The sequence below is a fragment of the Leucopleurus acutus genome (assembly GCF_964270905.1).
Source record: "Leucopleurus acutus genome assembly, chromosome: 1".
Classification (NCBI taxonomy): Eukaryota; Metazoa; Chordata; class Mammalia; order Artiodactyla; family Delphinidae; genus Leucopleurus; species Leucopleurus acutus.
The window spans coordinates 29,182,159-29,206,681 of record NC_139142.1 but is presented as its reverse complement, the minus strand read 5'-3'; the positions used below and the strand labels follow the sequence as shown (position 1 = coordinate 29,206,681).

Genomic DNA, 24,523 nt, shown 5'->3' with positions numbered 1-24,523 from the left:
TCTAGGTCATCTGACCCCAGGACCCTTGCTCTGTCTGCTCTACCATGCTGCCTCAGTAGACACAGGCCAAAATGAGCCACCACTGTGACCAAAATCAGTTCTGCTCTCTTGGCCTAGGAAGAAAATCAGAAGGACCTCCAAACCACAAGAAGGACTTTTCCAGATTTACCCTCATCACAGTGTTTCCAAGGCAGTGCATATCCAGCTACTGCCCATCAACTGCCCCTCTGTCCAGGCCAAGCAGGTTCCCTTCAAGGGGGAGCAGCAGAAGTCATTCTGTCTACCTACGGACAGCCTGGATTGGGAAACATTTCAAGGAAACAGGATCAAGGCGCTAGATCTCCTACCCACTGAAGAAGTGGGCTTCTTCCACCCACTGATAGCTGCTGGCAGCTCGCTGAAGCCAAAGGGATCCCTGTGCCACCTCCATCAGAATGTAAGCCTGCATAGCCAGCAGCCCTGTACAGCCCTGCCCACCGGCCTGGGCGTTACAAAAAAAAAAAAAATGGGCAGGAGTTCAGCGGCTGGCCTTATGTGTCACATGGTCTCCCAACAAGAATCACCATTGAGATTTGGCTTTTGACACGAAAGCTCCACAGCATCATCTGTCATGCCGAGCGCCCCATGAGGAGCCTTCCTGCTCAACAGACAACACTTTCGTGGCTCCTGTGGCATATGCTGGGCAGCCAGAGGCCTTGGAGGAATGTGGACTCCCTGCACTAGACCCTGGTTTGTTCCCAGAGAAAAGGGCAGCGGGTGGAGGCTGAGGGGAGAGGAAGAGGGCTGAAGACTGGTTAGGCGGTTAGCAGATTAAAAAGACTGCTCAATGCACCCCAAAATGAACCAGCAAGCCCACTGACCCACCCCTGCTAGAGTGAAAGCCTGGTGAGGACAGGAACTTTGTCTTGTTCAGGTCAGAATCCCCAGAACCAGAACTGTGGCTGACACAGAGAAGAATCAAACTAAACATTTGCAGAATGAGTGAGTGAGTGAGTGAGTGAGTGAATGGAAGAATATGTTCCAGTTCACTTTCATGGAAGTCACAACTCGGTCTTCTGTAGTAAACATGGCATGTGACAGCTGTTAGAGACAGGCAGCCTCCTATGAGAGGGGCACTTCCTAGACCTAGGACCATGAGTAGAAAACATCAGGACCCTATTCCCATCTGCTGTCTTCCATTTTGGGGGGTTTAAAAGTTAAGAGAAAAAATGGCTTCATTTTTGCATTTTTCAGAGAAAAACCTACAAAAGTTTCATTGCTACACATCCATTCATTCATTTTTCATTTGTACTTGTCATCTCTACCCATGCATAGATTTGGGTCCAAAGCAGAGGACCAGAGTTAAAGGAAACAAAATTTTCCAATTCTTTCTATGTGCTAAGTTTCGTTTTTAATCACACAGCTGCTCCCACAGGTTGCTAGGCTGTGAAGAAGCTGGAGGTTCTGACCCTTCCCCCTTTGATTCTTAGAAGCCATCAAGGGTGATAGAGCCTACAGGCTCCAGAAATATCTCTGATGTTATGAGCTAGGGCTCATCATGTCCTAGAGTCCTTCTAATACTTGACTTTGTTGATAACTGTAAGGTCTTCTGCACAGCAGGAGGATCCTGAAGCTCTGAGTGCCTTGAGCTCTGAGGACCAGACTTGTGACTGATTCATAGAAGACACAATGAATCCAAAAAATAAGCTTGGTCTCGCTCCCATATGAGGTCCAGTTTTGACCTCTGTTTGAGGGAAGGCATCACTGGGAATAGTTTGATGTTTCTGGTGTGTTTCACTCCAGGGCCATGTCACCTCTCACCCCGTAATTCCTGAATGGGTACATTGAGTCAGAGTCCCTTCCAGATGTTTTGGCCACTTCTGGGGCTGGTGTTCCCCAGGATCCCAGAGAAGGCCAAGTACAAGGGCTGGCCTGCTGCTCCATATCCCAGAACTGGTCCCATAATCCCACTTATCTTGGATTAGCAATTCTTAATCCAGGCTGAAGCCAAAATCACCTGGAGAACTTCTTATTAACACCAATGCCCAAATCCATGCCAGAGCTACCCAATCCAAATGTAGGTGGGTGGGGGAATTGAGCAACTCTTTTCTTTTTAAGAACTCTATAGCTTGTTACAATAGCTGACAAAGAACCTCTGGATGTCTAAGCATCATCTAGTTACTGCCTGGATGTCCTCTCTGATGTACCAAGACTAGTCTAATGGTTTTTCCAGTAGATTCCTAAGGTTCCCTGTGTTTTTCCCAAGCCACTGTCATTAACTGCCTGCTTCCTAGACTGTCCTCTCCACTGGTTTTATAAGATCCAGGGTGGCAGGAACCATGTCCACCTCAAGTATCCCCAGTGCTTAGCACAGTGCCTGGCGGGCATATCAAGAAATACTTATCAAATAAATTCAACCAGAACTGAACCAGCCTCAGAAACGCGGGAAGTGAATGACCCTTAGCCCCTGCTGTTCCTGGCTCCAGGAGACTCCTCCATCCACATCCAAACCGTCCAGGAAGGACCCCTTGAACGGAGCACAGAACCCACCCCACCCATGCCAAGACGGGAGCCTCTGTGCCTTAGGCTCTTTCTTGCCCCACGCGCTGCTTCATGGTATTTCCAGCCTGACCAAAAGCAGGTTAGTGAGAAGGAACTGGTCCAGACCAGCATACGCAAAAGGTCTAAGTGACAAGAGGTCAAAACTGTCAGTGCTCGTCCAAGTCCTCCACCCTCCCTGAGACTGCGGTCACCACACTTGTTGGTCAGCTGCCTGGGGCAACTCAGCTTGTAGCTGCAGGTCCACTCTCCCAGGAGAGTCCATTTTAGTAAGTAGTTTGAATGTCCAGAAGAAGGGATTGTCTTTATTTCATTCTTTAACTTTCTCTAGTAGATTGGAGAAGCTCCACAGTGCAGAGGACAAGGGCGAGTCCTCATACCCCCATTCCCTGCTACCTTGGAAATCTCACCACACCTATCTGAGCCTGTCTCTTTGCCTGTAAGATAAGGGCGGTAATAATACCTACCTTACAAGGACTGTCGTGGGGATTAGCTCATATTCAAGAAGAAGCTCTTTATAACCATGAAGCATTGTACAAATGTCAGTTATTAATTATCATGAATTAGCTGACTTAGACGAGCCTGGACTCTCTGCCCACGTGACATGACAAGGCTGCTCTTTGCTCCTTTAGCCACAAGGGTGGAAACAGGCCTCCCTTTGATGTCTGCTTCAACTCGTATCAACAAGCAAATGGCCCCAAGAACTCTCTCAGGGCTCCCGCCCCCTTCCTTGCCCTCCTCCCTGGGCTGGCAGGCACCAGGGTGCCTTTACAGGGCCAACACGTTCAGCCCTGGAGTTCCACTTATAGAGAGATGAGCAGAGCCCCGTGAGAGTTATATTGTTTATCTCATTAGAACAGGAGGCACATAACTCAAGCCCATGTGTGTGGTGGATGAGGAAGGAGGAAGAGGAGAGGGGAGGGGGAGGATAGAGGCACAGCTGGGCCCAGGAAATTAACATGGAGGAGGGAGCCTGGGGCTAGGGGGCATATGGAAGAGGGGAAGGGGGAGGCGGTAGACAAGAGGGGGGACCAATCCTCCCTGTAACCAAGGCCACAGCAACTCCTCCATTCACACACCCCACTGAGCAAACTGCTTTGCTATTACTTTGATCTGCAACTCCAGGTACACTTAGGTGTAAGCACAAGCATGACGGACACACATGCACACACGCACATCCACATGGGAACTCATACACTGGATGGCGGGAGAACTGGATTCATAGGAAAATTCAGCAGGATGAGCTCGGTGCCTGTGCAGTCGGCAGACTCCAGCCAATCACTTGTTATATGCGTGGCCTACGTTCAGCAGGTGGGTCCTGAGTGTATGAGCATCTCTGACAGACACAGCATGAGCCATTAAGAATTCAGAAGATGAAATGGGATGGGAACAGATGTGAAAAGAAGAAACAGAATGGCTTCCTCTTCCCCGGACCAGAGCTGAGCGGTGGCATTCAAGCCCACCCAGAGAAGGGCTTTGCCTGCAGCAGCTCAGGGAGGTGGCCCGAGGCTCCCCACAACAGAAAGCTCATTACTTCACAGGACAGACTGTTGGCCAACTCTTACTGTGATAAAGAGCCTCACCTTGCCCTTATTTTGAATCAAAATCTACCTTCCTGTTATATACTTATGCCAATTTGTCCACCCTCGGTCCCAAGAGTGAATAGGTGTCATCTGCATCCCAGCCACCCACCCCATCCACCTGCTTGGGTTTGAAGGAGAGCCTACGGAGAGGACGGAGAAATGGAGGGCAATGGGAGTTGGAAGAAAGAGGCAGTGACTACACCTGCTCGTGAGCCTGGGATTCTTCACCAAGACTGGGCATCAGAATTGCAGAAGTAGTTATCGAAAAGGGCAGATGGAAGCTTGGTTCCAGTCCAATCCTACCGAACCAGAATAACAGAGATTCACCAAGAAAACTGTAGTTTGAAAAACTCCCACATAAGGAACTTCGAACAAGATCAAATCTTACTCATATTTATTTCCCCAGGGCCCAGCACATAATAGGTGCTCCATTAATGTTTGTGGCTGAGGATGCCAATTTGGACCAACTGCAGAGTTGGAGGGATGAGTGATAAGCCCCGGGTAGGGCTTGAGGAGTGGGGAAGATGTATTTCCCAAGCACTTATAGCCATGTCATTTCCTAATGCTCTGTCATCCTCTCTTCTCCTGGCTTATATAAGAGCTGCCCTGATCTCATGGACCGCCTCTTCAGTGGAGCATTCCTGAACCACCCCAGGCCACAGTGCCTCTTCTCTTCCCTGAAAGTCTGGAGTCCTGGGCACTTGGCACCACGTGACAGCACTCGGCGTGGCTCTCTGTCTGGCTCCCCGACCATCCCCTTCCTGCCTCCCCTCCCATTCTTCCCTGAAAGCTTCTCTCTAAGATTCAATTTCAGTGTCCCCTGTGCCAGGACTGCCCTGGCAAGGTAGACCTCAAATCCATAATGCTGCCTGCTTCTTCTGGCCCAGAGGTTCCCAAGCCCCTCACTGGTCCCATCACACTCAAAAGCTGACAGAGTAACAGTAGCTAACATTTACTGAGCTCTTACTCTGCTCTAGGCTAGCACCTTATACTCAATGCTATCTCATTGTGACAAAAAGCCTACGAGACATTTAAAGGATGAGGATAGTGAGGAAAGCAGTGATTAAGTAACTGGTGCAGGGTCGTACAGCTCATAAGCGTAGCCTAGCTATCATTTCTTTAACAAATGGGGATATACACATATATATATACGTACATATATGTTGTGTGCTTGCATAGAGTTTTTTAATGGAAAGATAAACCAAAAATTAATTTTTTAAAGAAGTTACAGGGAAAATAAAAACAGAATAATAGTAACAAGAAGAAGAGAAAGTTGCCTTTAGAAAGAAGAAAGGAACAGGGTAAAAGAACAGAGATAGAATAGAGCTAGACTCTCTCTCTGAATATACCATGCTTTGTAGATTTGACTTTAGAACCATGTAAATATTTTATATTATTAAATTAAATTAAAATATAAAAACAAACAAACAAAAAAACAAACAAACAAAAAAAAACAAACATCTGCTTCTAGCTAACATGGTTTACCTAGGACCAGATTTACCTTCCCACCTGAAGCCAAGACAGAGAAAAAAATGAAACAAGAGTTTTCAAGACACTGGCCATCGGGCAATGAAGGACCATGATCCCTGAGATACTGGAAATGAACAAGATGAGTCCTATGACTGCCTGGGCTTACTTCCTTGAGAGAGTTTCCAGAGTGCAGCACAAGGAGGAGGAACATGGGTAGAACCCAGCCAACTTCCTGAGTCTGAACTGAAGAGAAAGAGCTGAGAGTCTGGGAAGACCAAGGTAACTAGAATTCAAGGAAAAGAATAGTAAAAAGAAGAAAGCGGCACAGAGAAAGAACTGTGGAGATACATAAAGGGTCCCCTTCAAGTATTCAGCTCAGTACTGATGAGAGCATGCTTGTAAGGAATCTACTCAATGCCGAGGAAAGAACCACCTGTAAGAACAGAGGTGTGCCTGGTTTGCACAAGGGGCTGAGAATAGTCTGTTCCCACAAGCATTCTGGGAAAGTCTCATGATTCATGGAATACTGGGTAGGGTACACAGAATGGTCTTGCCTCACTAATGAGGAATAATTAGCCCTAGGCTAAGCACTGCTCCAGTTCCACCTAACAAATCTTAAAAGCAAGATAAGAAAAGATCAAATTGTTTCCAAGTCACTTGACAGTGAACCAAAACAAAGTTCCAGAATATTTACAGGAATAAAAAATATATACCATACCCAGTAAGGTAAAATTCACAAAGTTGGACATCCAATCAAAAATTACAAGGCATGTAAAGAAGCTAGAAAATATGACCTACAATGAGAGGGGGAAAAAAATCAATTGAAACCAAGCCAGAATTGACACTGATGTTAGAATTAGCAGCAAGAACACTAAAACAGTTATTATTTGTATTCCATATGTTTAAAAGTTAAAAACAGTTTGTTTTAAAAGACTCCAATTTGACTTCTAAAAATGAAAACTACAATGTGTGAGATTAAAAACATACTGGATGGAATTAATGTCAGATTAGACACTGGAGAAGAAAATATTAGAACACTTAAAAACATAGCAATATGGGCTTCCCTGTTGGTGCAGTGGTTAAGAATCCACCTGCCAATGCCGGAGACATGGGTTTGAGCCCTGGTCCGGGAAGATCCCACATGCCACGGAGCAACTAAGCCCATGCGCAACAACTACTGAGCCTGCACTCTAGAGCCTGTGAGCCACAACTACTGAGCTTGCATGCCGCCAACTACTGAAGCCCGCCCACCTAGAGCCTGTGCTCCGCAACGAGAAGACACCTCAATGAGAAGCCTGCGCACCACAACAAAGAGTAGTCCCCACTTGCCACAACTAGAGAAAGCCCGCATGCAGCAATGATGACCCAACACAGCCAAAAATAAAAATAAATAAAATAAATAAATTTAAAAAAAAACAATCAATGTAACTCATCATATTAACAAACTACAAAAGCAAAACCACATAATCATCTCAATAGACTCAGCAAAATCAGTTGACAAAAACCAACATCCAATCCTGATTTAAAACTGTCAAACTAGAAATAGGAGCATCCTCAATCTGATAAAGAGCAACTACAAAAAACCTACAGCTGGGACTTCCCCGGCAGTCCACTGGTTAAGACTCCGCACTTCCACTGCAGGGGGCAGGGGTTTGATCCCTGGTTGGGGAACTAAGATCCTGCATGCCATGCAGTATGGCAAAAAATAAAAACCAAAAAAAACCTACACCTAACATCATACTTAATAATGAAAGAATGAATGCTTTCACCTTAAGATCAGGAAAAACATAAGGATGTCCACTTTTTCCATGTTTACTTAATATTGTACTGGACATTCCAGCCAGTGCAATAGAGAAGTAAAATAAATAAAACACATAGATATTGAAAAGTTTTCTTTATTCACTAAAATAATCAACTATGTAGAAAATGCTGTGGAATCTATAGAAAGCTTCTAGAACTAATAAATGAGTACAGCAAGATTGTAGGATTCAAGTGAATACACAAAAAATAATCGTATTTCTGTATACTAGCAAAGAAAAATCAGAAATTTAATTTTTTTAATCCATTTACAATATTATCAAAAATATTAAGCACTTAGAGATAAATCTGACAAAAATGTGAAAGAACTGTACATTGAAAACTAAAAATTATTGATGAGAAAAATTAAAAGGGATAATAATAAATGGAAGGATATATTATATCCATGGGTTGGATGACTCAATATTGAGAACTGTCAGTTTTCCCCAAGTTGATCTATAAACTACACACAAGGGCTTCCCTGGTGGTGCAGTGGTTGGGAGTCCGCCTACCAATGCAGGGGACATGGGTTTGAGCTCTGGTCCAGGAGGATCCCACATGCCGCGGAGCAGCTGTAACCGTGCGCCACAGCTGCTGAGCCTGCACTCTAGAGCCTGTGAGCCACAAATACCGAGCCTGAGTGCCACAGCTACTCAGGCCAGCGTGCCTAGAGCCCGTGCTCCGCAACAAGAGAAGCCACTGTGATGGGAGGCCCGTGCACCACAGTGAAGAGTAGCCCCCATTCCCACAACTAGAGAAAGCCTGTGCACAACAACGAAGACCCAGTGCAGCCAAAAATAAATAAATAAATAAATATTTTTTTAAAAAAACAAAAAAAAACCTCCACACAATGTCAACCAAAATCCCAGCAGACTTTTTGTAGAAATTTACAAATTGATTATAAGATTCTTATGGAAGTTTGAAGAACCTAGAATAGCTGAAATAACTTCAAAAAAGAAGGACAAATTTGGAGAGCTCTTTTCATTAACAAGAAAACCAGCAAACAACCCAATTTTAAAATGGTCCAAAGATTTGAATATTTTACCAAAGGATATACATGGATAGTAAATAAGCACATGTAAATATGCCCAACATCATTAATTAGGGAAATGCAAAGTAAAACCACAATGAGATACCACCATATAACAATAGGAATGGCTAAAACTTTAAAAAGTTGACCATACCAAATGTTAGTGAGAATATAGAGGAACTGGAACTCTCATACATTGCTGGAAAAGAATAGTAAAAAATGGATATAAAATGGTACAACCACTTTGAATAGTAAAAAATGGATATAAAATGGTACAACCACTTTGAAAAACAGACTGACAGTTTCTTAAAATGTTAAATATATACCTTCCTTATGATATAGCCGTTATACTCCTAGGTACTTTACCAAGGAGAAATGAAATTATAAGTCCATATGAAGACTTATACACAAATGTTCATAGCAGCTTTATTTAAAATAGCCAAAAACTGGAAACAAATCCAAATGTCCATCAACAGATGAATGAATAAACTGTGATATAGCCATACAATGGAATACTACTCAGCATAAAAAAAAATGAATCATTGATACATGCTAGAACATGGATGATCTCAAAATAATTACTCTGAGTGAAAGAAGTCAAGACCCCAGCCACCAGCCACCAAAAAACGAAGTAGATATTATATGATTCCAGTATAGAAAGCATGCCTGGGGATTGGGAGACATATAAGGTAGAGGTAGGAGGAAGAACAGGAAGGAGGAATTACAAGAGACACAAGGAAACTTTTGGGAGTCATGGATATATTCATTATATTGATTGTGATGATAGTTTCACAGGTATACAGATGTCAAAACTTATCAAATTGTACATGTTAAATATGTGCAGAGTACTGTATGTCAGTTATACTTCAATAAAGATGTTAACTTTTTTTTTTTTTTTTTTTTTTTGCTGTACGCAGGCCTCTCACTGCTGTGGCCTCTCCCGTTGCAGAGCACAGGTTCCAGACACACAGGCTCAGAGGCCATGGCTCACAGGCCTAGCCGCTCCACGGCATGTGGGATCTTCCCGGACCGGGGCACGAACCTGTGTCCCCTGCATCGGCAGGCGGACTCTCAACCACTGCGCCACCAGGGAAGCCCAAGCTGTTAACTTTTTTAATGAAAAAGCAACCCAGGGACTTCTACTTCTGGAAAGATAGAGTAGATATACTCTTCCATATTCCTCCCACTAAGTACAACTAAAACTCTTAGACTTTGTTTACACAACAAAAATAAGATACTGAAAGGTAAAGAGGCTGACCAGCTAGAGACTTTCAGACCCAAGGAACAACAGGGTGGTGAGTTCCCTGGGCATTCCTTTTGCTTTATATATCCCAGACTGAGTTCTGGAAAAGCTGATAATCCAGAAACACCTACAAATGTAGACAAAAAAAGCCCCAAGAAAATCCTGCTCTCAGGGCTTCCCTGGTGGTGCAGTGGTTAAGAATCCATCTGCCAATGCAGGAGACACGGGTTTGAGCCCTAGTCCAGGAAGATCCCACATGCCATGGAGCAACTAAACCTGTGTGCCACAACTACTGAAGCCTGAGAGCCCTAGAGCCTATGCTCTGCAACAAGAGAAGCCACTGCAATGAGAAGCCTGTGCACCACAACGAAGAGTAACCCCTGCTCACTGCAACTAGAGAAAGCCCATGTGCAGCAACAAAGACCCAACACACCCAAAAATAAATAAATAAATTGGAAAAAAAAAAAGAAAGAAAGGAAATCCTGCTCTCTCTAGCTAAAGGACCAGGAAAGGGGCAGCCTAGCAGGGCATCCCCTTGCTGGGTTAGTGTCAGAGAAGGTCAAGTGACAAACTGACCCCCCGTCGTGTCAGTGGAGCCCGCACAAGGAAGAGTAATGAGGCACTCTTTCTCCTCCCAACTAGGGTGGTATTGGTGAAGGCTTAGTGGGGAATCTGAATTCCCACCCCCACCCAGCAATAATAAGGTACTCCTCCCCCACCAGGGTGGCAACAGAGACCAAGTGGGGAACATGGACTTCCACATCCATCTGACAGTAACAAGGGGCACCTCTCTTCCCCTGTCAGCACAGTGTCAGAGGAGGTCTGTGAAAACAGAAGATTTAGATAACATCTAGAGTCTCATAACATTATAGCCAAAATGTCCAGGATTCAATTAAAATCAGTCATATGAAGAACCAGGAAAATCTCAACTTGAATGAGAAAATACAACAGGTACCAACACTGAAATGACACAAATGTTAGAATTATCTGACAAGGATTTTAAAGTAGCCATCATAAAAATGTTTCAAAGAAACAATCATCAACACTTGAAACAAATGAAAAAATATAAAGTCCCACAAAGAAATAGAAGATATAAAGAAGAACTAATGACAAAAACCAAACTAACCCACAATGAATGGGCTCAACAGCAGAATGTAGAGGATAGATGAAAGAAGTAATGAATCTGGAGAGTGTATAATAGAAATCCTCCAATCTGAGCAACTGAGAGAAAATAGATTGGAAAAAAGAAGAAGGAGGAGGAGGAGGAGGAGAAAAGGAGGGAGCCTGGGGGACTTATGGGACTATAACAAAAGATCTAACATTTTGGAGTTCCAGAATTTTCTTTCCCAGTGGAGTCCCAGAAGGAGAAGGGAAACAGAGTGAGGCTGAAAATATATTCAAAGAAATTACGGCTGAAAATTTTCCAAATTTGGCAAAAAACATAAGATTCAAGAAGCTGAGTGAATTCTGACAAGGATAAACTCAAAGAAATCTATACCAAGACATCAAAATCAAATTTCTGAAAACTAATAACAAAAAAATCTCAAAAGCAGTGAGAGAAAAATGATACCTCACTTATAAGAGAAAACAATCTGAATGACAGCAGATTTCTCATCACAAACTACTGAGGCCAAAAGGCAGTGGCAAGACATTTTTCAAGTGTTAAAATAAAAGGACGGTCATCCCAGAATTTTATATCCAACAAAATAAATATCCTTCAGATGGGGCACGTATATACAATGGAATATTACTCAGCCATAAAAAGGAACTAAATTGGGTCATTTGTAGAGATGTGGATGGACCTAGAGACTGACATATAGAGTGAAGTCAGTCAGAAAGAGAGAAACAAATATCGTATATTAACGCATATTTGTGGAATCTAGAAAAATGGTACAGATGAACCAGTTTGCAAGGCAGAAATACAGACATAGATGTAGAGAAAAATGTATGGGCACCAAGGGGGGAAAGGTGGGGTGGGATGAATTGGGAGATTGGAATTAACATATATAAACTAATATATATAAAATAGATCAACACTTGAAATGAGAACCTGCTGTATAGCACAGGGAACCCTGCTTCACTTCTCTGTACAGTAGAAACGAACACAACATTGTAAAACAACTATACCCCAATAAAAAAATAAATTAATAAAATAAAATAAAATAAGAATATCTTTCAGGAATGAGGGGCGGAATTCCCTGGTGGTCCAGGTTAGGCCCAGGTTAGGACTCTGTGCTTCCACTGCAGGGGGCACAGGTTCAATTCCTGGTCAGGGAAATAAGATCCTGCATACTGTGCAGTGTGGCCAAAAAAAAAAAGGAATGAGGGGAAAAATCAAGACATTCTCAGAAGAAGGAAAACCAAGAATTGTTACTATCAGACCTACTTAAAAAGAATGGCTAAAGAAAGTACTTAATCAGAAAGGGATTATAAAAGCAGGCATCTTGGAACATCAGAAAGGAAGAAACAACAGCAAAAGAGTAAAAATATGAGTAAATACAACAGACACTTAAGTTTTCTAAATTATATTTGACAATTGAAGCAAGAATTAGACATCTGTCTGATGTGGTTTCCAATGTATGTAGAGGAAATATTTAAGATACTGTTGTTATAAATGCGAGAGGATAAAGGATTTAAATGAAGAGAGGAAGAGGTGGGTGTGACTATAAAGGGGTAGGATGAGGGAGATCTTTGTGGTGATGGAATAGTTTTGTATCTTGATTGTGGTGGTGGTTCCACAAATCTATACGTGTGATAACATGGCATAGAGCTATGCACACACATTTCATCCATGTCAATTTTCTGGTTTTGATATTATACTATAGTTACACAAGATATATCCATTGGGGGAAATTGCGTGAAGGGTACAGGCGATCTCTCTGTACTATATTTACAACTTCCTGTGGATCTATAATTATTTCAAAATAAAAAGTTAATTTAAAAATGTAATTACATAAAATACAAAAAAAAAAAACCCAGCAATACCTAATAAGTGAAAGCAAAAATGAAACAAATAAATCCAACTGTGTATTGAGTTAGTAGTACAACCACACAGAGGAATTATTTTAAGTGACCTTAAACACAGTAATTTGACTCTACATCCTTAATAGGAAATACGCTAAGGACAAAAAACAATTGCAAAGAAAGAAATAAAAACTTAACCATTTAAGTAACCTTACTGATGGTAGTCTCATTTTATTCTGATATTGCTGTGTGTTTATCACAGAATAAAACAGATAAGTAATTATGCTGGCCTCATTAAGAGCCAGTATCCTTTTTTGGTGTGGGAGAAAGGAGATAGAGAATTAAGATAGTTAAAACTGTCGAAAACTGAATTGAATGGGAAATACCAGTAAATTTCATAATGTATTTTCCCTTAAAAAGAGAAATAATGAAACAAGAAATCATATTTCTTGGTTCTGCTCACTGCAAAGTCCTAGAATCAACAACCAACCCAGAAGCAATGAGCACCACCAGATTGTGGTCTCTAAATAATATTCCTACAAAGAGGAAATAGGGGTTTTCCCTGGTGGCGCAGTGGTTGAGAGTCCGCCTGCCGATGCAGGGGACACGGGTTCGTGCCCTGGTCTGGGAGGATCCCACATGCCGCGGAGCGGCTAGGCCCGTGAGCCATGGCCGCTGAGCCTGCGCGTCCAGAGCCTGTGCTCTGCAACGGGAGAGGCCACAACAGTGAGAGGCCCGCGTATCACAAAAAAAAAAAAAAAAGAAGAAACAGGGTTTCTTAGAGAAATAGCTGATTCTAGGTCTGGGCCAGGACATGTACAAGATGAGCCTGAAACATTTGTCCCAATATTAGGATATCAAGGATGCTAGAGAAACTACTAGGCAGTTTCAAAACACTAGCACCGGACAAAACCCCTACTGTCCAAAGATGGGACAATTTAAGCATCAAGAATAATACTTGCAATGAATTAAAATGTAGCCAAGGGCTTCCCTGGTGGCGCAGTGGTTGAGAGTCCGCCTGCCGATGCAGGGGACACGGGTTCATGCCCCGGTCCGGGAAAATCCCACATGCTGCAGAGCGGCTGGGCCCGTGAGCTGTGGCCGCTGGGCCTGCGCGTCCAGAGCCTGTGCTCCGCAGCGGGAGAGGCTACAGCAGTGAGAGGCCCGCGTACCGCAAAAAAAAAAAAAAAAAAAAAAATGTAGCCAAAATGTATAAATCTGTGAATTCATGATGGTACTCAAGATAATAAAAATAACTTTATTGATCACCTTTGGAGAATACTAGGGAACCAACTCATTATTTTGAAAACTGATAAATAAAGGGGAAAAAATCATTTATCCATCCTTTCATATGTGAACTATACCACACAATAACTAAAACTTTACTGAGGAGATATTTCTCTTTATAAATGCCGTAGAGCTAATAAATGAAGAAATAATGATATCCTTGAATTGAATGCACCATTCTGCAACCCTGTATAGAATAAAGGATCTAGGCAATTTTCATCAAGGGCTGCTAACATCAGTAAAAGAGTGATATCTAGACCCCATGAACCTCCTGATGAACGTACACATCACCACTTAGGAACTGTTCCAGCCCCAAAAATTGAACGTGAATCTGCTCTTACCAATTCACAGGAATAACACCATGGGGATGCAGTGAGAAAACCCAGACTCTGGGAAACCCTACAGTGCAAACAACCCAGTTTCTTCCACAAATAACGAGAGAAAAAGAGAGAGAGAGAAAGAAACCTACAGATTTAAAGAGACTTAAGAGACACATCAGCCAATTGTAATGCAGGAGTCCTATTTGGATCCTGATTTCAACTATAGGGGGAAATAAATGTTGAACAAATATTTGATGCTATTAATGTCTTGTTTTTAACTTTGAGCTTTGATAGCTATGGTTGGTATGTTTATTTATGTTCTTAGTATTTAGAGATACATACTGAAAAATTTACAGATGAAATAATATGCTGTCTTGATTTGCTTCAAAATAACAGGGTTCAAGGAGGAAAGTGGGAGGTGAGCATAAATGAAATGATTGGCTATGAGTTGATCACTGGGTGTTTAGGCTGTGTGATAAGTACATAGAAATTCATTTTACTATTCTCTCCACTTTTGTATGGCTTTGAAACTTTTCATAATAAAAATTTTAGGGCTTCCCTGGTGGCACAGTGGTTAAGAATCCACCTGCCAATGCAGGGGACATGGGTTTGAGCCCTGGTCTGGGAAGATCCCACATGCCTCAGAGCAACTAAACCTGTGTGCCACAACAACTGCGCCTGCGCTCTAGAGCCCACGAACCACAACTACTGAGCGTATGGGCCACAACTACTAAAGCCCATGCACCTGGAGCCCTTGATCCACAGCAGGAGAGGCCACTGCAATGAGAAGCCCGCGCACCGCAACTAAGAGTAGCCCCGACTTGCCGCAAATAGAGAGAGCCCGCGCACAGCAACAAAGACCCAAAACACCGCCAAAAATTAAAAAATTAAAAACAAATTTTTGTAATATACTGTTATAGAGCCAGAAAACTGAATTCTTATAATTGCCTCCCTGATCTCTACCTATTGGTCTTTCTTCTGTTCTCTGGAGTCTAGAAGACTAGTATCACAGTAATAGTAATAATAATAATATCAACAATAACAGCCAACATTTTTGGAGCACATACTTACTATGTGCTAAATTCAGGTTATGAGCTTTTTATGAAGATTTTCATGTAATCCTGACAAAGTCCTGAAGTAGGTACAATTATTATCCCATTTTACAGTTGAGGAACCTGAGGGCAATAGGTTTGATGACAAAGCTCAGCCTCAAACCAAAATCTGACTGCGGATTTCCAGCTTATAACCACTAAGCTACGCCAACACACAGGGTGAAAGGTGAAGAGGGCTGTCATGGCCTCAGTCTTCCCTTTTTTGGGTTAAGCATCCTGACTTCTTTCACTCTGCCCCTCCCTGCCAATGTGGCTTCAAGGTCCCTCACCACCATTGGAGCACCCTTGGAGCACCCTGGAGTTACAGAAGCAGTTGCGTTTCTTGAAAGCGTCCTCGGCTCCCTGTACAGCTTGCGCCACCCCCACGCACACCCAAGCTGCGGGGATTGCCAGACAATCTCTAGTCGGCCTGCATCCAGGCTGGGATCCTGAACATGTGCAAGTCCCAGGGGTGGCATGGCTCACCTGGGCCTCGGTGCCTCTTCTCCATCCAGATGTAGCAGTTGTTCTGGGCCACCCCGGTCTGCGAGTCCAGGAATGGGAGACGCACGCTGCGCTCTGCGCACAGGCGCGAGTTATAACTCCGGCAGTGCTCAATGGCCTCCTTGTAGAACTGGTCCCCGAGCCTGCCGGGAGACAGAGAGAGGAGGAATGAGGCCAGGGAAAACCAGAACACACGCAGAAGGAAACTGAAGTCACCCACCCACCTCCCAGGGAAGATTTTGCGGTTATGAAGACCAAGGCAATGTGTACCAAGAGCTTTGCCAAGCAGCAGAATCCAACTCAGTGTCAGGTCTCCAATAGGTTCTATTTCCTGTACTAGATCCACCAGGAAACTTAGAAACCCCTTTAACAAAGAAATGAGGACCCCAAGAGTAAACCACCAGTAAAAGTGACACGTCCCTGTTCTAGGAAGCATGAGGTCCCACTCCAGAATGGAGGTAGCTCTAGAACAACCTCCTGCATGGGATCTACTAGGACACCAGGCTTCTAGAGCCCCCTGCCCCTTAAACTCCCCCATGAGCCACACTTTTTTCTCAGTGGTAACCAACAACGGCACTCTAGATTGAACCCAAACCACCAGCACAGATACAAAGATTTCCATTACAATAGAAGAGAAACACTCCATAGAAAAGACTAGAAGGTCAGAGGAAACATCCTGTAAAAGTAGAGCTATTATGGAGGAAGGAGGTGAAGAAGGGCATGCACCGATCGTTTAAAACCACACACTTAAAGAAAAATAACTTTCTGATGGAAAACAAACAAAAGAAACATTTGAAATAATAATAGTTGATTTTTGACCTCAAAATAATTCAATTCTCAGAGTTTAATACACAAATAGAAAGACCTTTCTGGTTTGCTGGAGTGGTGATCTGATTAAGCACAGTAAATTTTAGGTGTCTGAATCTTTGGTATCCTTGGACATGTGGTGATGCTATTAATTTTAAGACAATGTCCTTTACAAAAACCAAAAATACAACATTCTATAATTGATCAATCTTAAAACACAAACATAATCAATGAGATCAAATACCTAACAAGTAAAAGATAAGCATATGGCAGAGGTTAATAATGACCCAAGGGGCCTTCCCTGGTGGCGCAGTGGTTAAGAATCCGCCTGCCAATGCAGGGGACACGGGTTCGAGCCCTGGTCCGAGAAGATCCCACATGCCGCAGAGCAACTAAGCCCGTGTGCCACAACTACTGAGCCTGCGCTCTAGAGTCCGCGAGCCACAACTACTGAGCCCACATGCCGCAACTACTGAAGCCCGCGCTCGGCAACAAAAGAAGCCACTGCAGTGAGAAGCCCGTGCACCACAACGAAGAGTAGACCCCGCTCGCTGCAACTACAGAAAGCCCGTGCGGCAACAAAGACTCAATGCAGCCAAAAATAAATAAAATAAATTTTAAAAAAATAATGGCCCAAGGAATTACAGATGTAATCACATGATGTCTACCAGGTAAAGCAGAGATTCTTAGTGAGGAGAGTGAGGAAAAGGCAGGAAGAGGAGGAGCCTCAGGGATTACAGAGCCAAAAGGGAGACCCAAGTAGCTCACTTTGAAGGGACATATGAATGTCCCTAGTTTTTGGTCTATGTAGATCCAAGGATGCCAAAACGGGGGGTTGGGGGGAGGGGTCTAAGTTTAAAATAATATATTTCTTAACCAAAATATTTAGAGCAGTAAAGAAAGAAAAATTTAAATGGATTCTTCTGTACTCTTTTTCACTTTTTTATTGAAGTGTAGTTGATGTACAATATTTTGTAAGCTACAGGTGTACAATATATAGTGAGTCACAATTTTTAAAGGTTATACTCCATTTATAGTTATCGTAAAATATTGGCTATATTCCCTGTATTGTACAGTATACCCTTGTAGCTTATTTTATATGTAATAGTTTGTACCTCTTAATACCCTACCCCTATCTTGCCCCTCCCCCTTCCCTCTCCCCACTGTTAACCACTAGTTTGTTCTCTTTATCTGTGAGTCTGCTTCTTTTTTGTTATATTCACTAGTTTGTTGTATTTTTTAGATTGCACATATAAGTGTTATCATACAGTATTTGTCTTCTTACCCTTTTTTAAAAGTCAATGGGTCAGACTGTACCAAAAATTTTAAAGCAAATTCCTTATTCTGGGAGGATACAATCATTGAAGCTTCTGAGGCATCTTTTGGAAACTACTTGTGGACGTGCCTCCTAAAAAAAAGCCCTTTGCTCCTTTTTTACCTCTGGGCATCTTCCCTCTCGCAAGGACGGCATAACAGCTCAGAAAGTGTCTAGCAGTTGCAAAACCTAACTGTAATCAAATTATAATAGTCACACAGCTGGAAATGAATTGGGGAGGGGGAATGAAAGCCCATCAAAATGCTATAAAATGGAACTGCACATAAGCTGATGTAATCAAAGTTAGTAACAAGGATCATGAGATTGATCAAAAATAAAGAACCATTTCCTGCAAAGCGTTCGCATCTGTGTCCCACCAGTTTAAATACCTCCTTCTGCTAAGGCGATGCAGCTCAGTGTAACAGAACTGTCGAGGGCAGCTCAGCCCAGGCAAGGTGACACACAGCCTGTCCAGGGTGTCCTGGGGGCTCCAGCTTCCCTCCACATAACAGAGACCAGTCACATCACATGGACGAGAACTGACAAGAACACACGACAGAAGCGTCTGATGTGAGAAGCCGTTATCTGGTTTCCCAGGATATTTTGACAGACTGCCAAGAAAGATGTTAACTATTCCAACTCCAAAACTTCTGCTTAAAGAGAAACCATGGAAGGAAAGGAGTGAGGGACAGAGGGAGGGGAAGGAAGGAAGGAAGGGAGGGAGGGAGGGAGGGAGGGAAGGAGGGAGGGAGGGAGGGGAAGGAAGGAAGAAAATTGTACACTAAAACTCATCAACTGGATAGCTAGTGGGAAGCAGCCGCATAGCACAGGGAGATCAGCTCGGTGCTTTGTGACCACCTAGAGGGGCGGGATAGGGAGGGTGGGAAGGAGACGCAAGAGGGAGGAGATATGGGGATATATGTATGTATATAACTGATTCACTTCGTTATAAAGCAGAAACTAACACACCATTGTAAAGCAATTATACTCCAATAAAGATGTTAAAAAAATAAATAAAATAAAGATGCCTTCAAAAGAATAAAAAATAAAGAAAAAAAAACTCATCAACTGGAGAGAAGAGGGTTTCCATTTTCAAAACAAAATTCTGGAAGCCAGTACAAAAGAAATCTACAATAGGATCTCAAATCAGACTTTTCTCGATATGCCTGGAACTCGCTTCCAACAGCTTCAATCCCAAAAAAAGAAACAAGAAAGCGAACTTGCTGAAAATGAGAAGTGCGTTTGGCCAAGTCCATGCCCCATACTGAATGGAACGAAAAAGTCAAACAAAGTGGCTCACTGGGTGAAAATTAATTTCATCTTAAATACTTTCCACTTTCATAACATGCAATGTTATTAGTAACAGGCATGCTGCGGGGAAATGTGTATTTTTAAATGTAATCTTTGTGTGAATGATACCTCCCTCATGTAAACAGGAGAGATTTTCTGAGGACTGGAACAACCGTATTAAAGACTGAAGCTACAAAAACGTGACAGCCGTCACCCTCTGCCATCGCCTCCAGGGAAGTCACTTTTAAACAGGCCAGGCACTGGCAGCGATTTGGAAACAAAAGTTTAAAGCCTTTTTTAAGATATGTGAGGAGAAAAGAGACTTCATCCTCTGATAAATTCAAGCTGCACTTCTCCAAAAGTTAATTAGCCAAAAGCTTCACAGGGCTTGCTCTGTTCTCTAGAAGAAAATCAATGGCCAGGTCTCCCTAACCCATGGAAAGCAATTTAAACAGGAGAGGGGACAAATGTCCTTTTCAATGTGGTATTTCTTTTTTTTTTAAATTGAAGTATACTTGATTTACAATGTTGTGTTAATTTCAAGCGTACAGCAAAGTGATTCCGTTATACATACATATACTTTTTCAGATTCTTTTCCATTATAGGTTATTATAAGATATTGAGTATAGTTCCCTGTGCTATACAGTAGGTCCTTGTTGTTTACCTATTTTATACATAGTAGTATGTATATGTTAACCCCAAACCCCTAATTTATCTCTCCTCTCCCCATGTGGTATTTCTTTTTAAAAAATCCCACATTGGGGGCTTCCTTGGTGGCGCAGTGGTTGCAAATCTGCCTGCCGATGCAGGGGACACGGGTTCGTGCCCCGGTCCGGGAAGATCCCACATGCCGTGGAGCGGCTGGGCCCGTGAGCCATGGCCGCTGAGCCTGCGCTTCCGGAGCCTGTGCTCCGCAACGGGAGAGGCCACAACAGTGAGAGGCCCGCGTACCACATAAAAAAAAAAAAAAAAATCCCACATTGATAGGATCCCAGGGGTGACATTTGCATTAAAGTTGCAAGGGGCAGGGACTTCCCTAGTGGTCCAGCGGTTAAGACTCCTCGCTCCCAGTGCAGGGGGCCCGAATCAGGGAACTAAATCCCGCGTGCATGCCACAACTAAGAGTCTGCATGCCACAGCTAAGACCCAGCACAGCCAAAATAAAAAATAAATAAATATTAAAAAAAAAAAAGAAAAGAAAGTTGCAAGGGGCAGAGGAAGGGGCAGAGGAAGCTGGGAAAGGCTGGCAGCAAATGAATCATTTTGTGCAGTGGTGACCAGTGTGCCCCAGGCTGGGACAGGCACGGCCCAGCCTCAGCCATCACCTGTCTGTATCAAACCAAGGGGGCTAGATTTTCCACAGGGTGATAGATGTCTTGGGCTCAAAGAAGCTGGCACGAGGCAGAGCTGAATGATGGTCTCATCAACAACTGACTTCAGGCTACTCAAGGCTGAAATCAGAAGCAGGAAAGGCAGGGGGAACAAAGTGCTGGGCTCTCTGCCAGAGCAGGAGCCCCTCACGGCCTGCTGCTTGGAGCAGTGCTGGCTGCCCCGCGCCGGAGCTTTTGTGAGGGGTTTTGTGGGATCCTTAGCCATCCCTTCTGGAGTGAGAGAGCCATCCTAGCTCTGAGAGCCTTCCAGTGGCCCTCCTTGAGCGTATCTGTGGAGAAATGGATTCTAGGCACCAAAGAGGATTCAGAGTGGAAAAAAATAAGACTTCTCCAAAATGACTGCCAGCTAGGCTCCACATGTGATCTTCAGAGCCTGTCATACCCTCTCCAAGACGCCCTGCTCCCCTTCCTCACACTTCCACCTCCCTCTCTCGAGACCTTGCCTGTTCTCTTAGATTCCATGTCCACTGTGCCGAACAGACTCCCAACTCCGACCCCCAACCCAGACACCTAGGGGCCCTCCCTCTTCATTGTCCCTGTGGTCCCATGTTCTGACCCAAGGACAAGTGTCCTGCCCTGCCTCAAACATGTGTCCAAGAGTGAATTCTTCATGCCCTGCCAAAGACTGCTCCCTCCCCAGTCTCCACAGGGGTGGGAGCGGGGACCTGAGGGAACCGTGCTCTGTCTCTCCCCAGCACCGTGTCCTTGACCCTCCCCTATCCTTCAGCCCAGCTGGCACTGAATTCTTTCATGTCTCGGGGAGCTCTCCCATTCTCTCCTTTCCCACCCCGTGGCTACAGGTCCCTTCCAGCTGTAAAAACAGGACCTTGGCCCATCACAGCTATTTGTGCTCATAAACAGAGATAAGCAGAGATAAAGAGGAGCTCAGGCCTATGGCAGATTGCTGGCCCTGCCTTCCCCCATCGGCCCCTCTTCTCTGTGGGCACCTGGCTTTCCTGCTGTCTCACTCAGCTGCCCAACTTCCACAACGGCCCACACACACACATTAAAACTCACCTACACCAATTTGCTAACTTCCTCCTGTTTGCATTTAAACACGTTTAACTCTAAGTGTGGCAGGGAAAGCCATCTCCCATTTGTGTCGTGTTTTGTAATAATTAGCAAGCAGGGGGCAATATTTGCCAAGGTGGGGGAACCTTTTCATTTTCCTCACGGTTACACTGTTCCTCAAGCTGCCCTTGAAAGAAAACCAAGTTTAGTGTTTGTTATGGACTGAATTGCATCCCCCCCACACCCGTGAAATTCACGTGTTGTAGCCCTGACCCCACAATGGATGGTATTTGGAGATGGGACCTTTGGGAGGTAATTAGGTCATGAGAGTAGAGCACCCAAGATGGGATTATCGCTTTCTCTCTCCCTCTCCCTCCCTCTCTGTCTCTGTCTCTCTCTTTCTCTCTCTCTCTCTGCCATGTGAGGACATAGCAAGAAGGCAATTACCTGTGACCCAAGAAGAGGGCCCTTACCAGACCTCACCTAGACCATGCTGCCACACTGATCTCAGACACCCCAGCCACCAGAATTGTGAGAAATAAATGTCCATTGTTTAAGCCACCCAGTCTATGGTTATTTTGTTATAGCAGCCCCAGCTAAGACAGGGTTTCTTATATAAAATAGGAGGGGATATAGAGGATTTTAAGAGAGAGATTCAATCCCCTTCCTCCTCATTCTGTCCTCTTCCAACAAAAACAACAATAATAATACTATTAACAATGGCAATTTTAACTCAACTCAATGTATAAAATTTGTCTTCCCTACTAGACTACAAACTCCATGAGGGCAGGGACCACATCTGCAGGGCCACTGCACACAGCCATTCAGATTTTACACTAAACCACACCAGGCGCACCTTTCATATAAACTCCAGTGTGAATCGTACTGGAGCAGTGTAACCCAGCAGCCCTGCATACCTGGCTTTTTTAGTGGTTCACCTCCAGCATCTAGCACAGAGCCCAGCATACAGTAAGTGTCCAATAATTCTTTGTTGAATTGCTTTCAACAACTCATATACCACTCACTTATGGCAGGAGTTTCAATCAGAGCAGTAAAGCATATGGTGCATGCGTGGTCTTCTGAGTTTTTTGCACATATAGGTTGGGGATTTAGATTACATGACTGTCTACTTGCAACTTTAAAAAAAATATTAAAAGAATGTTTGCAGGCACTTCCACTTAGTCCTCAGCACCCGGCCCCTGTTCCTGCAGCAGTCTCCTGACTGCAATCGCTACAGCTCTTCTCCTACCCAGCTGACAAAAAGAAGTCTCCCTCGAACCCAGTTTTCAATCTTGCATTCCTCAGTACAGAAGCCAAGATGGCTCCCAAGAGTGCCAAATTCTTCTACTGAGCTGTTAAGGCCCTTGGAGAGTCTTGGTATTGAGGTAGAACAGAGACTTGGAATCAGGCAGATGAGTCCAGCTCCACTGCTTACTGGCTACACGAACCTGGGGCAAGTTACTTACTCTCCTTCAGCCTAAATTCTCCTTCCCACAATATGGGTACATAGCTCCTACTTCAGCTCCAAGATAATTAAATGAGAACCTCTGACTCACAGAGGTAAATGCCTGTCATCAGTGGTGATTCCTCTCTTTTTCCTTCAAAGAGCAGTGTTTTCTGCCACTTTATGACTTGACCCTCTGCCTGAGCAGGCTAATGCCCTCCATGTGACACACATACACACAACAGTATCTTTGAGGTTGTCAGGTACCCACACAAACCTCCAACCCAAGACATTAGGCAGCAGGGTGGTGAGGCCAACCTCAGGCATCAAGGAGAGCAGAGTAGAGGCTGCACGATGATCTCAGGAGTCTAAAGCCTGCCCCAGGTGCAGAAACCACATCTGGCTTGTTTGCTGCTCTATCTCCAAGCCCAGCAGAGCTTGCTGTGTTGGGTTGATGATGAAGGACTGAGTGGATGAATGAATGAATCCTTATCTGACCTTCCTGTGTATATGAAGCAGACAGGCCTTCCCTGGACCCCAACAAAATACTTTACTCAGAACCCCCACCCCGAGTCTGGAATTCTTGCCTCCTGTCCTTGGCCCGGTTGACCTTACGCTGTTCAAGGGCTGGCTGAAGTCCCACCTCTTCCAGGAAGCTTCCCCAGTTATTCCTGCCAATGGTTCTTGCTCTCTGCCTCTCTGAGCTCCCTAATCGTCTCACTCATGTTTGGCCAGTCTCTACCACCTTCTCTCTCCCCACCCAACTGGATTATAAACATCTTGAAGACAGGGACTAAGAGTTATATACTTCTGTGCTACCCCACCAAGCACAGTGCTGAGAATGGAGAAGCATGTGATAAATACAGATTGCTTGTTTGAAATGTCACGCCATCCTTAGCAAACTCATGGAAGCTTCACAGTTGGGGGATGCTGAGGACCTTCTTTCTCCAGATGATAATGAAGTGAGCCTGAAGTTACGTGGCTTCTCCAGAGCACAGGATTAGGCATCTGAAAACAGATTTCTTACAAGTTCAAATTCTACTGAATTCTCTTCATCATCTTAAAGGGGGTCACTTCAGCTCTTGAGATTGTATTTCTCCATCTACAGTACTCACGCCAAGATGCAAAACATTCCTCTTCTGTGAACTCTATAAGAAGCTCACTGAATATTGTGCTGTGCTGTCATCAGATCACCCCAGGAAAACTTGCTCCTCTTCTGCTGATGCAGGAAACGCCCCTTCTGTGCTTATCAAGAATGCCGTCACTCCACCTTCCAGAAGAAGGATCTAGGGCAGAGGTTCTCAAACTTTGGTTTGTATCAGCATCAATGCGGGCAGGAGGGTGGGGTGGCATTGTGCATTTCTGATGCTGGAGGTGTGCCTGTGATCCAGACATCTGGATTTTTGACAGATTCCCCCAGTGATTCTGAGAAATATGA

The 24,523-nt window shown here is 44.0% G+C and overlaps 1 protein-coding gene across 2 annotated transcripts in view; it reads right to left on the bottom strand.

Moving 5' to 3' along the window:
* DPF3 (double PHD fingers 3) overlaps positions 1-24,523 on the bottom strand; it is a gene marked incomplete at both ends in the record, with an annotated part of 253,873 nt that overhangs the window by 131,017 nt on the left and 98,333 nt on the right. For both annotated transcript variants that reach the window (XM_082842438.1, XM_082842439.1), the window contains one exon: positions 15,810-15,970. In XM_082842438.1, coding sequence (XP_082698564.1) covers positions 15,810-15,970 — 161 coding nt within the window. The remainder of the gene's footprint in view (positions 1-15,809; positions 15,971-24,523) is intronic.